We start from the raw sequence: 12,187 nt of genomic DNA, 5'->3' as shown, positions 1-12,187 counted from the left end.
TGATATTGTGCTTGTTAATGCGGAGCCTTAACAGTCAGCACAACCTAATATGAACCAAATGGTGGTATTTAACAACACAGGTGCTTGCAACATTGGGCCATTTAAACGCCCCCTTTAATAAAAGTCTGTTTTCCCCAGCACTCCTAAGTATTACTGGGGGCTTCCCAGAGGCTAACAGGCTCTGCAGGCTAACAGGCTCAGCAGGCTAACAGCCTCAGCAGGCTATCAGGCTCAGCAGGCTAAGAGGCTAACAGACTCAGCAGCCTAACGGGCTCAGCAGACTAACGGGCTCAGCAGGCTAACGGGCTCAGCAGGCTAACAGGCTCAGCAGGCTAAAAGGCTAACAGACTCAGCAGGCTAACAAGCTCAGCAGGCTAACAGACTCAGCAGCCTAACAGCCTCAGCAGGCTAAGAGGCTAACAGACTCAGCAGGCTAACAGGCTCAGCAGGCTAACAGACTCAGGAGGCTAAGAGGCTAACAGACTCAGCAGGCTAACAGGCTCAGCAGGCTAACAGACTCAGGAGGCTAACAGGCTCAGCAGGCTAACAGCCTCAGCAGGCTAACAGGCTCAGCAGGCTAACGGGCTAACCACCACCTATCTTTTCCATTACCAGACCCTTCCGGTCTCGGGAAATACAAACTATAATGCACTTGCTATTATTTCCATGTGTGTGTGTGTGTGCCTGCGTCTAGAGGGGGGGGGGGGGGGGGTGGCTTGACTATCTAAATAGACTTGATCTAACTAAAAACAGCACCTAGAATAAATAGATTTGATCTAACTAAAAACAGCACCTAGAATAATATTCCTACTATGCATAGGAACAAATTATTCATCAGAGAGGGATTAAGAACAATCAATAAAGTGATCAGGTCAATCTATGGCCTTTTTTCATAGGGAGTATCAGATGGTGTTTTGTGTGTGTTAGATTTAAAGTGTGTATGCATCGGGGGTGGGTACTGGCAGTTAAAATAATACTCCCCTTGGAAACAAAGGTCTGAGATATGGAGGACTTGATTTGGTTTGGCTGGATCAGAACTCACATAAACGTTTAAATGAAATGAGGGGAAAGACCCTAGAACGCCATAATAAGCAGGCGTTGGCATTGGCTATATTTAGCCTGTACAGATGCCACAGTTCCTGACCTCCCCCACTGTTATTGATCTTCACAAGCACAGCCTCTATCCCACTACCCCCGCATCCACAGGCACACACATAAGCACAGGCACATTCCCCCCACCCAGAATTTGTAAGAAAGGGGACTTCCTGCTTGGATGAGCCATGGCAGGAGTGAATTGGTGTGTTGAGAGACAGAGAGAGGCATCAGCGGGCTCCTTTACATGATGAAAGACTGAGTGGATTTAACCCTCCTTCAGCTGGAGAAGAAACACAACTTCCAGAGCTGACAGGATAGGATTAGCATGCGGAAATGGAGTGGATACAGTAGCCCCTCCCTTCCCTGAAAAGACAACACATAAGAGACAATAGGAAACATGAGACAAATGTTCCAAGAGAATTCGTAAACGGAACAACTCAGCTGATGGCTATGTTATGTTATGGTTAAACCACTAGACAAACGATCACAATGACTATCACATGCCAAGATAACCATTATCAAACACATAGGGCTCAGCAAAGAGCTCTTGATCTGGTTGTCTCTAGATAACAGGGCCAGCTCCAGGCATAAGCGACATAAACAGTTGCTTACACAAGGTGCAAGTTCGAAATTTGGTTGTGCATTAGCAGTTTTTCTCTTGTTTTGTCAGTCAATGACAGTCACTCAATTAGCCATTGTCAGCTAACAATTTTTAGATTGGTAAGTTAGTCTAGCCAGTTATCTAAAAATGTAGTAGTCATGGCCGAATACTGACCGGGCACATGCCCAGGGGCCCTGACCGCCAAGGGGCCCCCAATGATTTTGTTAGTCACTCTCAGTCAGATATCAAGGCGTAAGTCATGGCAAAATGTGTAGAATTGCAGGAAATTTGCTTTAAAACTGCCAAAACATTATCCCCCCCCATGGCAAAATGGGTAGAATTGCATGAAATTTGTTATAATATTTTACATTTTCTCTCTGCCCCATTGCAGAATAAGTAGAACTGCAGAAAACATGCCTTAAAACTGCAAACGTTTCTCTCTGCCCCATTGCAAAATGAGTAGATTTGCACGAAAATTGTTATAAAATTGCACAATTTTCTCTCTGCCCCATGGCAAAATCTGTACAACTGAAGAAAACTTGCATTAAAACTGTCAAATATTCTCTACGCCCATGGCAAAATATGTAAACTTACAAACTTACTTTGTTTTCGCTCAGGGCCCTCAAAAGGCTAGATAGAACACTACCTGGTGGTAACCATGGTAGCACTGAGTGATGGGTCATACAGGTGTAGTATCTTATTCAATCTTTTGTTGCTGAGAATTGGAAATGCAGATGAGCTTCGTGTTTTACATAAATTCAATGAAAACCACCACTAACACATGGTTATATTAACAGTTTTGCACTTTCCATGTAGCCTACTTTTGGCCAACTAATAGCCTAACCAAAAATTATGTAAAATGATGTACAAAATGTTCAAATCCTGTTGCTGCATTATTTTGCTGTGACAATATAAGTCAAATTAAGATCCCACATCTGTATACTACTCATGTTTCAAGAGGTTTGGGGTTTCAAAGGAAACTAATAGCGGACCACAATCAATGTATGGAGGCTTTTACCATTGAAAGCAGAACAACTGATTCCACATTGAAAAAAAACTCCCCACTGTGTCCCAAAAAAACACTACATTGATTTGTAACTCACCTGGGAAAGAGAAATGTGACAATCCCATTGACTGAGAACATTGCAAAGGTTTGAGTCATCTACAAAATCCAAAGACGTGATAGTTAGTAGGACTGACTGAATGGATTGGTTTGGGTCTGTAAATGAATAACTACAATTTCCTTCACCATTAGCTTACACTTTCTAAAGGGATTTGTATCAAAATGAAACACTGATGACTCTTGCATGGCACATATAATCTGAAATATTCATTAAAAGGTAGTAAGTACACTCTGATATGAATTCAAATGAGGTGAAATGAAGTGAAACTGTGTTAGGTTTAGAAAGGTAGTCAGAAATTGGCCAACCCAGGGGTTTAACACTGCCCAGTAGAGTAATCCTAACCTCTCCTCCATCACATAAACAATGCTGACTGGGGACAAAACCTTTTCCAGATGGGCCACAGACACAGACCACAGATCAATACATTTGTTACCCCACTCAGCAGTACACAACAGCACCAAACTACACATACCAATACCCACTCTACTACACATACCAATACCCGCTCTACTACATTCAAATTAACACACATTGAAATATTGCAAAATATGCTGAAAAGATGTGAACAGTCCTCAAATATGTATTCACTAATTCATGAAAATGAATTGATTATTCAACAAAATATAATAACAAATATAAGCACACAATCCCCTACAACTATCAAGTGATTTATTTCATTACATATATGTATATCTTGGAAAGTACAGCTGCAACAAAAGTGACAAACTGGTCACAATATCATTACATAATGGGTTTGTAACCAGTCTTTTCTTTCCGAAGAAGAAAACACGAAACTAAGAAAATAATTTGACTAAACCATTGATTAGCCCTTCATCTAAATGCTAGTCAGTTCTCTCATTTATACATCCGGATGTAAGGTTGCTTAAAGTATTGGCCATAAAGGCAATAGACCCAACCCCTTTCACTCTCCCATCCTCTCTTACCTTCCCATGTATCCATTTCATGCTTCTCCCAGTTTGCTGGGACGCCATTCATGCACAGATTCCGCTAAAGAAAAGCCACAGGGCATGGGAGCCTCATGACTCTTGTCCTTCTCTCTCTCTGTCTCTCTCTCTGTCTCTCTCTCTCTCTCTCTCTCTCTCTCTCTCTCTCTCTCTCTCTCTCTCTCTCTCTCTCTCTCTCTCTCTCTCTCTCTCTCTCTCTCTCTCTCCTCTCTCTCTCTCTCTCTCTCTCTCTCTCTCTCTCTCTGACAGACAACCTCCTCCGTCTACAGCCTGTCCTCTCTCTGAGCATAGACTCCTAAGCCAACACCACTGGTCACTTTACTGCCTGGTCACATGACCACATAGTTCAAGCCCTGGGGTCACAGCTTGGCTTGAGGTCCAATGATGGTTAGGGGTTATCTGAGTGGAACTGATGGTCCTATTTTCTCTGCTGTTGAACAATGCTCCCCCTGGCCAAATTAGCCTCCCCTCCCTCTGCCTCTGGCACTTTCCACAGAGGGCCAAAGTGCACGTCCAAGCATAAACACAGATTCAAGCTGACAACATACACTGACATTAAATGATCGAGTCATTTCGTCAATAGAAGGCAAATAGAGTTAGCCAAGGTGTCAGTAACTAACCAAGGTGTCAGTAACAAACCAGGAACAGTGCACTTGAATGCTAATGCTTAACAAGTGTAAGATATTAATGATAATTATGTGTTCCTGCAGGTGATGACAATAATGAGCTACCATTTATATTCACAAAATGAACCCACAAAGCAACATTACAACATACAGCCAATCAAACAGTTCACCAATTAATTGCTTGGTATAGTGTACTGCTATAACTAGTTCTAAGTGAACTAAGTGAAATGTCTTTGTTTTTTTGCTATACCATCCAATGGATTTTCCTCCTTCATCCCTCCAGTGTCTTCTCCAGGAAGCCATGTTATGAAGTGTCCAGTTCTGAACCAGTGGACCACGTACTCTACTGTTACCCTGTTACCCTAATGATTCTCTACCCTGTACCCTCCTCTCCTGGGGACCTCACACCACCAGTCACCCTTGTCCTGTCCAGTCATGTCTCAGCCCACCCTCCTGAGCTCCACCCTGCTAATACTGCAGCCACTTGTTCACTCTCCCACAGCCCCACAGGCTCACAACCCACAGCCCACTCCCAATGTCGATGCTAATGAACTACCTCAGTAAGTCACATATAAGAGGCTTAACACATTCAAATGCCATGGAGGATAGGGAGAGACTGATAGAGAGAGAGGCAGAATACAAGGACAGAGACATTCAAATTTTAGCATGTTTAGGTGGGGTGGATAGTGACCATTGTTCGTAGTAGTAGTAGTACTAGTATCAAACATAGTAGTAGTAAAATAGCAGATTGCTGATCCATCAACAGACCTGCTCTAGTATTGTAGTAGCCAGAGACAAGTCTCGCAGTCTCCCACATTACAGTAATGTCGAGGTATGTGAGGTAATATGTACATGTAGGTAGAGTTATTAAAGTGACTACCGTAATTTCCGGGCTATTGAGCGCACCTGAATATAAGCCGCACCCACTGAATTAAAAAATATATATTATTTTGAACATAAATAAGCCGCACATGTCTATAAGCCGCAGGTAAATACCGGTACATTGAAACAAATGAACTTTACACAGGCTTTAACGAAACACGGCTTGTAACAAAAATAAATAGGCTTTAACAAAACACGGCTTGTAACAAAAAATTAAAAATTAGCAGTAAACAGTAGCCTACCAAGAAAGTCATTGCTCCAGACCAAGCTCCCGTGCAGCAGCTCTATTTCCTTTTCCAACAGCCAGATCAATCGCCTTCAACTTGAAAGCTGCATCATATGCATTTCTCCGTGTCTTTGCCATGATGAGGGTGACAAAATGACTACCGTAATCAGAATGATGGGAAGTTTGAGCGCGCTCGATTTAATCTAAACAGTAAACAAAAAAGTTGTTTGACCTTAACCCGTTCGGCAATTTCATTGGTCTAATGAAAGCTTCATGCCACCAAAAAACTGAGCACGTCACAGAATGTGTTTTTTTTTTGTAAATTTATTTGAAAGCGGGAAAAATCCATATATTAGCCGCGTCATTGTTTAAGCTGCGAGGTTCAAAGCCTGGGAAAAAAGTAGCGGCTTATAGTCCGGAAATTACGGTATGCATATATAATAACAGAGAGTAGCACCAGCAGAGAAGGTGGGGGGTTGGGGGGGGGGGGGGGGGGGGGGGGGGCAATGCAAATAGTCCGGGTTTCCATTTGATTAGCTGTTCAGGAGTATTATGGCTTGGGGGTAGAAGCTGTTTAGAAGCCTCTAGGACCTAGACTTGGTGCTCCGGTCCCCTTGCTGTGCCGTATCAGAGAGAACAGTGGTGGTTGGAGTCTTTGACAATTTTTAGGGCCTTCCTCTGGCACCGCCTGGTATAGAGGTCCTGGATGGCAGGAAGCTTGGCCCCGGTGATGTACTGGGCCGTACACACTACCCTCTGTAGTGCCTTGCGGTCGGTGGCCAAGCAGTTGCCATACCAGGCAGTGATGCAACCTGTCAGGATGCTCTCGATGGTGCAGCTGTAAAACCTTTTGAGGATCTGATGACCCACGCCAAATCTTTTCGGTCTCCTGAGGGGGAATAGGTTTTGTCGTGCCCTCTTCACGACTGTTTTGGTGTGTTTGGACCATGTTAGTTTGTTGGTGATGTGGACACCAAGGAACTTGACGCTCTCAATTTGCTCCACGACAGCCCCGTCGATGACAATGGTGGCGTGCTCGGTCCTCCTCTTCCTGTAATCCACGATCATCTCCTTTGTCTTGATCACATTGAGGGAGAGGTTGTTGTCCTTGCACCACATGGTCAGGTCTCTGACCTCCTCCTATAGGCTGTCTCATTGTTGTCGGTGATCAGGTATCATCAACAAACCTAATATTGGTGTTAGAGTCGTGCCTGGCCGTGCAGTCATGAGTGAACAGGGAATACATGAGGGGACTGAGCACACACCCCTGAGGGGCCCCCATGTTGAGGATCAGCGTGGTGGCTGTGTTGTTACCTACCCTTACCACCTGGGGGCGGCCCATCAGGAAGTTCAGGATCCAGTTGCAGAGGGAGGTGTTTAGTCCCAGCGTCCTTAGCTCATAATGAGCTTTGAGGGTACTATGTGTTGAACGCTGAGCTGTAGTCAATGAATAGCATTCTCACATAGGTGTTCATTTTGTCCAGGTGTGAAAGGGCAGTGTGGAGTGCAATAGAGATTGCATCATCTGTGGATCTGTTGGTGCGGTATGCAAATTGGAGTGGGTCTAGGGTTTCTGGGATAATGGTGTTGATGTGAGCCATGACCAGCCTTTCAAAGTATTTCATGGTTACAGGCGTGAGTGCTACGGGTCGGTAGTCATTTAGGCAGGTTACCTTGGTGTTCTTGGGCACAGGGACTATGGTGGTCTGCTTGAAACATGTTGGTATTACAGACTGGATGGATTGTTGGTTTACTAATGCGTTAGTTGTATTGTGTGGACTATAACGTTAATATGGTGACAATGGTGTAGGCTGTGTAGCGGTTAGCAGTTATGGGAAGAAGGTTTGGTTTGGAGAGGTTATTGCGCCTGGTCATAGACAGCTGTTGTGAATCGACAAGGGAAGGGAAAAGATGAGAGGATGAGGGTGCATAGATGCGAGAAGGAATTATACAGCAAGCAAAGTGACGATGCTGTATGTGGCTGCTATGAAATTCAACTGTCTATGCGGGTGATCAGGGTTGCATTCATTCCGCCGATTCTGTTGAAAAAGTTTCATTAACAGAAGCACATGGAACGAAATGGGAGGGACCTACCGGAATTTGTTTACTGGTAAAATGGAAGGTTTTGCAAATGTTTGGACTAATGATTACAACCCTGATCAGCTAGAGGCAGGCAAGAGTGTGCAAGGCAGTATTGATTGTGTCACTGTCTGTCACCTTGATTACTCCAATTTGTCTCTCGACCTGTGCACCTACGTTATAAACTTTCATTTGTAGGCTAGGTTGTAGCAACCTCATAATGAGCCTAGGGCAAATTCAAGAATCATGTAGTAGCCTAAACCTATCGATGTTACATTGAGCTGGGTGAATGTAATATGAATGACAGTCATCCAACATGCTGTAATAGAAATGCTCATAAAAATCCCTCTCCCTAATATTGAACAGCACCGACCACCACTGGTTGATATGCACTAATCACAACACAACTCATATTCAGTAAAATGGTGGTTGTTTGTGTTATTGCACTATTATTTCATATGATAGAAATACAGACAGTGCACCATTCTACACTTTAATAAGATAAGCACGGGACAGACAGATGCCATACATATGTTTTTGGCAAGTCTGTACGTCTGAAGGAAATGTCATGTTTTGAAGGGCATAACCTCAGTTTGTCGATGCTAATAGGAAGCCAAGCCTGATGATGAGGATTGGGGAGCTCGGCCATGGGAACTGGCCATATGTCACCGTTGACCTCGGCACCTTCATCTCCCCCATGCACACGGCGAAGATAAACAGCAAAATCAGCCATTTTGCCTTTAACCTTGAAGTCACAGCAGACGATGGTGCCTAAAATGACCTTGGTTAGTTGTGGAGAGGCATTATGTTCTACAACAGGCCCAGAGGCCCAGGTCAGGTCAGGTAGAGGTTACCTCTAAACGTCTCATGGATGTCCCAGGCCTTGTGTATTTGATCATGTAAATCCCAAACAATCCTGCTCTATCTGGTTAAACACTGAGGGAGGTTATAAACAGTGAGATCTACAAACTCCACAAACTTGTTGGATGCATTTACTGTTTGTTTTGATTGTGTTTCAGATTGTTTTGTGCCCAATAGAACTGAACGGTAAATAATGTATTGTGTCAGTTTGGTGTCCCTTTTATTGTAAATAAGAATAGACTATGTTTCTAAACAATTCTACATTAATGTGGATGTTACCATGGTTATGGATAATCCTGAATGAATTGTGAGTAATGATGACTGAGAACGTTACAGATGCACCAATATCATAGCCCCAAGACATGCTAACCTCTCACCATTACAATAACAGGGAAGGTTAGCATGTCTTGGGGGTATGATATTGGTGCGTCTGTAACTTTCTCACTCATCATTATTCACGATTCATTCAGGATTATCCGTAATCATGGTAGCATCCACATTAATGTAGAAGTGTTTAGAAACATAGTCTGTTCTCAGTCCTTTGTAGCTCATTTGGTAGAGCATGGTGGTTATAATGCCAGGGCAGTGGGTTCAATTCCCACGACCACCCATATGTAAAATGTATGCATGCATGACTGTAAATTGCTTTGGATAAAAACATCTGCTACATTTTATTATTCTGAATACAAATGACAATTTCCCCCAAAAAATATCACGTTTCAGGAAATGCTGCTCCAATAGATCGAGCTCCCTGCTCCATCTATTGCTGTTCACTGGACCCTATGATCATAGCTGATGCCTGCTGGACAGCTCATTAATCACGGTACTCCATTTTGTTTATGTTTATCGAACATGCCCTATGTGTAGCTAACCGACCTTCTCTGCCCATTCATCGCCATTTTACCTGTTGTTGTTGTCTTAGCTAGCTCTTCCAATCAACACCTGTCTGCTTTATGCCTTGCTTTATGTCTCTCTCAATTGTCAATATGCCTTGTATACTGTTGTTTAGGATAGTTATTGTTTTAGTTTACTGTGGATCCCCTAGTCCCACTCAACATGCCTCAGACACCTCCTTTGTCCCACCTCCCACACATGCAGTGACTTCACCCAGCATAACTAGCGCATCCAGAGATGCAACCTCTCTTATCATCACAGTGTCTGGGCTTACCTCCACTGTACCCGCACCCCACCATACCCCTGTCTGTACATTGTACCCTAAACCTATTCGATCACTCCAAGATATCTGCTCCTTTTATTCTCTGTCCCCAACGCACTAGACGACCAGTCCTGATAGCCTTTAGCCGTACCCTCATCCTACTCCTCCTCTGTTCCTCGGGTGATGTAGAGGTTAACCCAGGCACTCTCATTGTTGACTTCTGTAACCGAAAAAGCCTTGGTTGAATGCATGTTAACATCAGAAGCCTCCTCCCTAAGTTTGTTTTCCTCACTGCTTTAGCACACTCCACCAACCCTGATGTCCTTGCTGTGTCTGAATCCTGGCTCAGGAAGGTCACCAAAAATTCTGACATTTCCATACCCAACTACAACATTTTCCATTAAGATAGAACTGCAAAAGGGGAAGGAGTTGCAATCTACTCCAGAGATAGCCTGCAAAGTTCTGTCATACTTTCCGGGTCTATGCCCAAACAGTTCGAGCTTCTAATTTTAAAAATGAATCTCTCCAGAAATAAGTCTCTCACTGTTGCCACCTGTTATAGACCCCCCTCAGCTCCCAGCTGTGCCCTGGACACCATATGTGAATTGATTGCCCCCCATTTATCTTCAGAGTTCGTTCTGTTAGGTGACCTAAACTGGGATACGCTTAACACCCCGGCCGTCCTACAATCTAAACTAGATGCCCTCAATCTCACACAAATTATCAAGGAACCCACCAGGTACAACCCTAAATCTGTAAACATGGGCACCCTCTTAGATATCATCCTGACCAACTTGCCCTCTAAATACACCTCTGCTGTCTTCAATCAGGATCTCAGCGATCACTGCCTCATTGCCTGCATCCGCTATGGGTCCGCGGTCAAACGACCACCCATCATCACTGTCAAAAGCTCCCTAAAACACTTCTGCGAGCAGGCCTTTCTAATCGACCTGGCCCGGGTATCCTGGAAGGATATTGACCTCATCCCGTCAGTCGAGGATGCCTGGACGTTCTTTAAAAGTAATTTCCTCACCATCTTAAATAAGCATGACCCTTTCAAAAAATTTAGAACTAAGAACAGATATAGCCCTTGGTTCACTCCAGACCTGACTGCCCTCGACCAGCACAAAAACATCCTGTGGCGGACTGCACAAGCATCGAATAGTCCCCGCGATACGCAACTTTTCAGGGAAGTCAGGAACCAATACACGCAGTCAGAAAGGAAAGCAAATACTAGCTTCTTCAAACAGAAATTTGCATCCTGTAGCAGTTAACCCAGGCTCTAACTCCAAAAGGTTTTGGGACACTGTAAAGTCCTTGGAGAATAAAAGCACCTCCTCCCAGCTGCCCACTGCACTGAGGCTAGGTAACACTGTCACCACCAATAAATCCACGATAATCGAGAATTTCAATAAGCATTTTCTACGGCTGGCCATGCTTTCCTCCTAGCTACCCCAACCCCGGCCAACAGCTCCGCACCCCCGCAGCTATTTGCCCAAGCTTCCCCAGTTTTTCCTTCACCCAAATCCAGATAGCTTATGCTCTGAAAGAGCTGCAAAACCAGGACTGTACAAATCAGCTGGGCTAGACAATCTGGACCCTCTCTTTCTAAAATTATCCGCCGCCATTGTTGCAACCCCTATTACCAGTCTGTTCAACCTCTCTTTCGTATCATCCGAGATCCCTAAAGATTGGAAAGCTGCCGCGGTCATCCCCCACTTCAAAGGGGGTGACACTCTAGACCCAAACTGTTATAGACCTATATCCATCCTGCCCTGCCTTTCTAAAGTCTACAAAAGCCAAGTCAATAAACAGATCACTGACCATTTCGATTCCCACCATACCTTCTCCGCTGTGCAATCCGGTTTCCGAGCTGGTCATGAGTGCACCTCGTTCACGCTCAAGGTACTAAATGATATCATAACTGCCATCGATAAAAGACAATACTGTGCAGCCGTCTTCATCAACCTGGCCAAGACTTTCGACTCTGTCAATCACCGCATTCTTATCGGCAGACTCAATAGCCTTGATTTCTCAAATGACTGCCTCGCCTGGTTCACCAACTACTTCTCAGACAGAGTTCAGTGTGTCAAATCGGAGGGCCTGTTGTCCGGACCTCTGGCAGTCTCTATGGGGGTACCACAGGGTTCAATTCTCGGGCCAACTCTTTTCTCTGTATATATCAACGATGTCGCGCTTGCTGCGGGTGATTCCCTGATCCACCTCTACGCAGACGACACCATTCTGTATACATCTGGCCCTTCCTTGGACACTGTGTTAACCTCTTGACGGTCGCCTAGGATAGGGGGCGCTACAGCGATTTTTGAAAAAAATTCGTGCCCATTTTAAACGGCCTCCGACTCAAACTCAGAAGCTAGGATATGCATATAATTAATACTTGTGGATAGAAAACACCCTAAAGTTTCTAAAACTGTTTGAATGGTGTCTGTGAGTATAACAGAACTCATATGGCAGTCAAAACCCCGAGACCGATCGTAACAGGATGTGGAATTCTGAATTGCGGACTCAACTTCACCACTTTGCCTGTAATTCACACAGTGAGCAATGGTTC

The 12,187-nt window shown here is 44.3% G+C and overlaps 1 protein-coding gene across 3 annotated transcripts in view; it reads right to left on the bottom strand.

Annotated features, from left to right (window-relative positions):
- The window catches only part of nr6a1a (nuclear receptor subfamily 6, group A, member 1a), a 140,519-nt gene that overhangs the window by 30,071 nt on the left and 98,261 nt on the right, over positions 1–12,187 (bottom strand). Inside the window, exon 1 of one of the 3 annotated variants that reach the window (XM_014171648.3) lies at positions 3,765–3,948. The exons of the other annotated variants lie outside the window; for them this stretch is intronic. Within the exon in view, the coding sequence (XP_014027123.1) occupies positions 3,765–3,816 (52 nt within the window). The 5' untranslated portion in view covers positions 3,817–3,948. Of the gene's footprint in view, positions 1–3,764; positions 3,949–12,187 lie in introns of those variants that run through there. 3 annotated transcript variants of the gene reach the window in all.

The sequence above is a fragment of the Salmo salar genome, chromosome 24, assembly GCF_965601325.2.
Source record: "Salmo salar chromosome 24, fSalSal1, whole genome shotgun sequence".
NCBI lineage: Eukaryota > Metazoa > Chordata > Actinopteri > Salmoniformes > Salmonidae > Salmo > Salmo salar.
The sequence above is the reverse complement of the archived record's forward strand: the minus strand, read 5'-3'. Positions and strand labels throughout refer to the sequence as shown.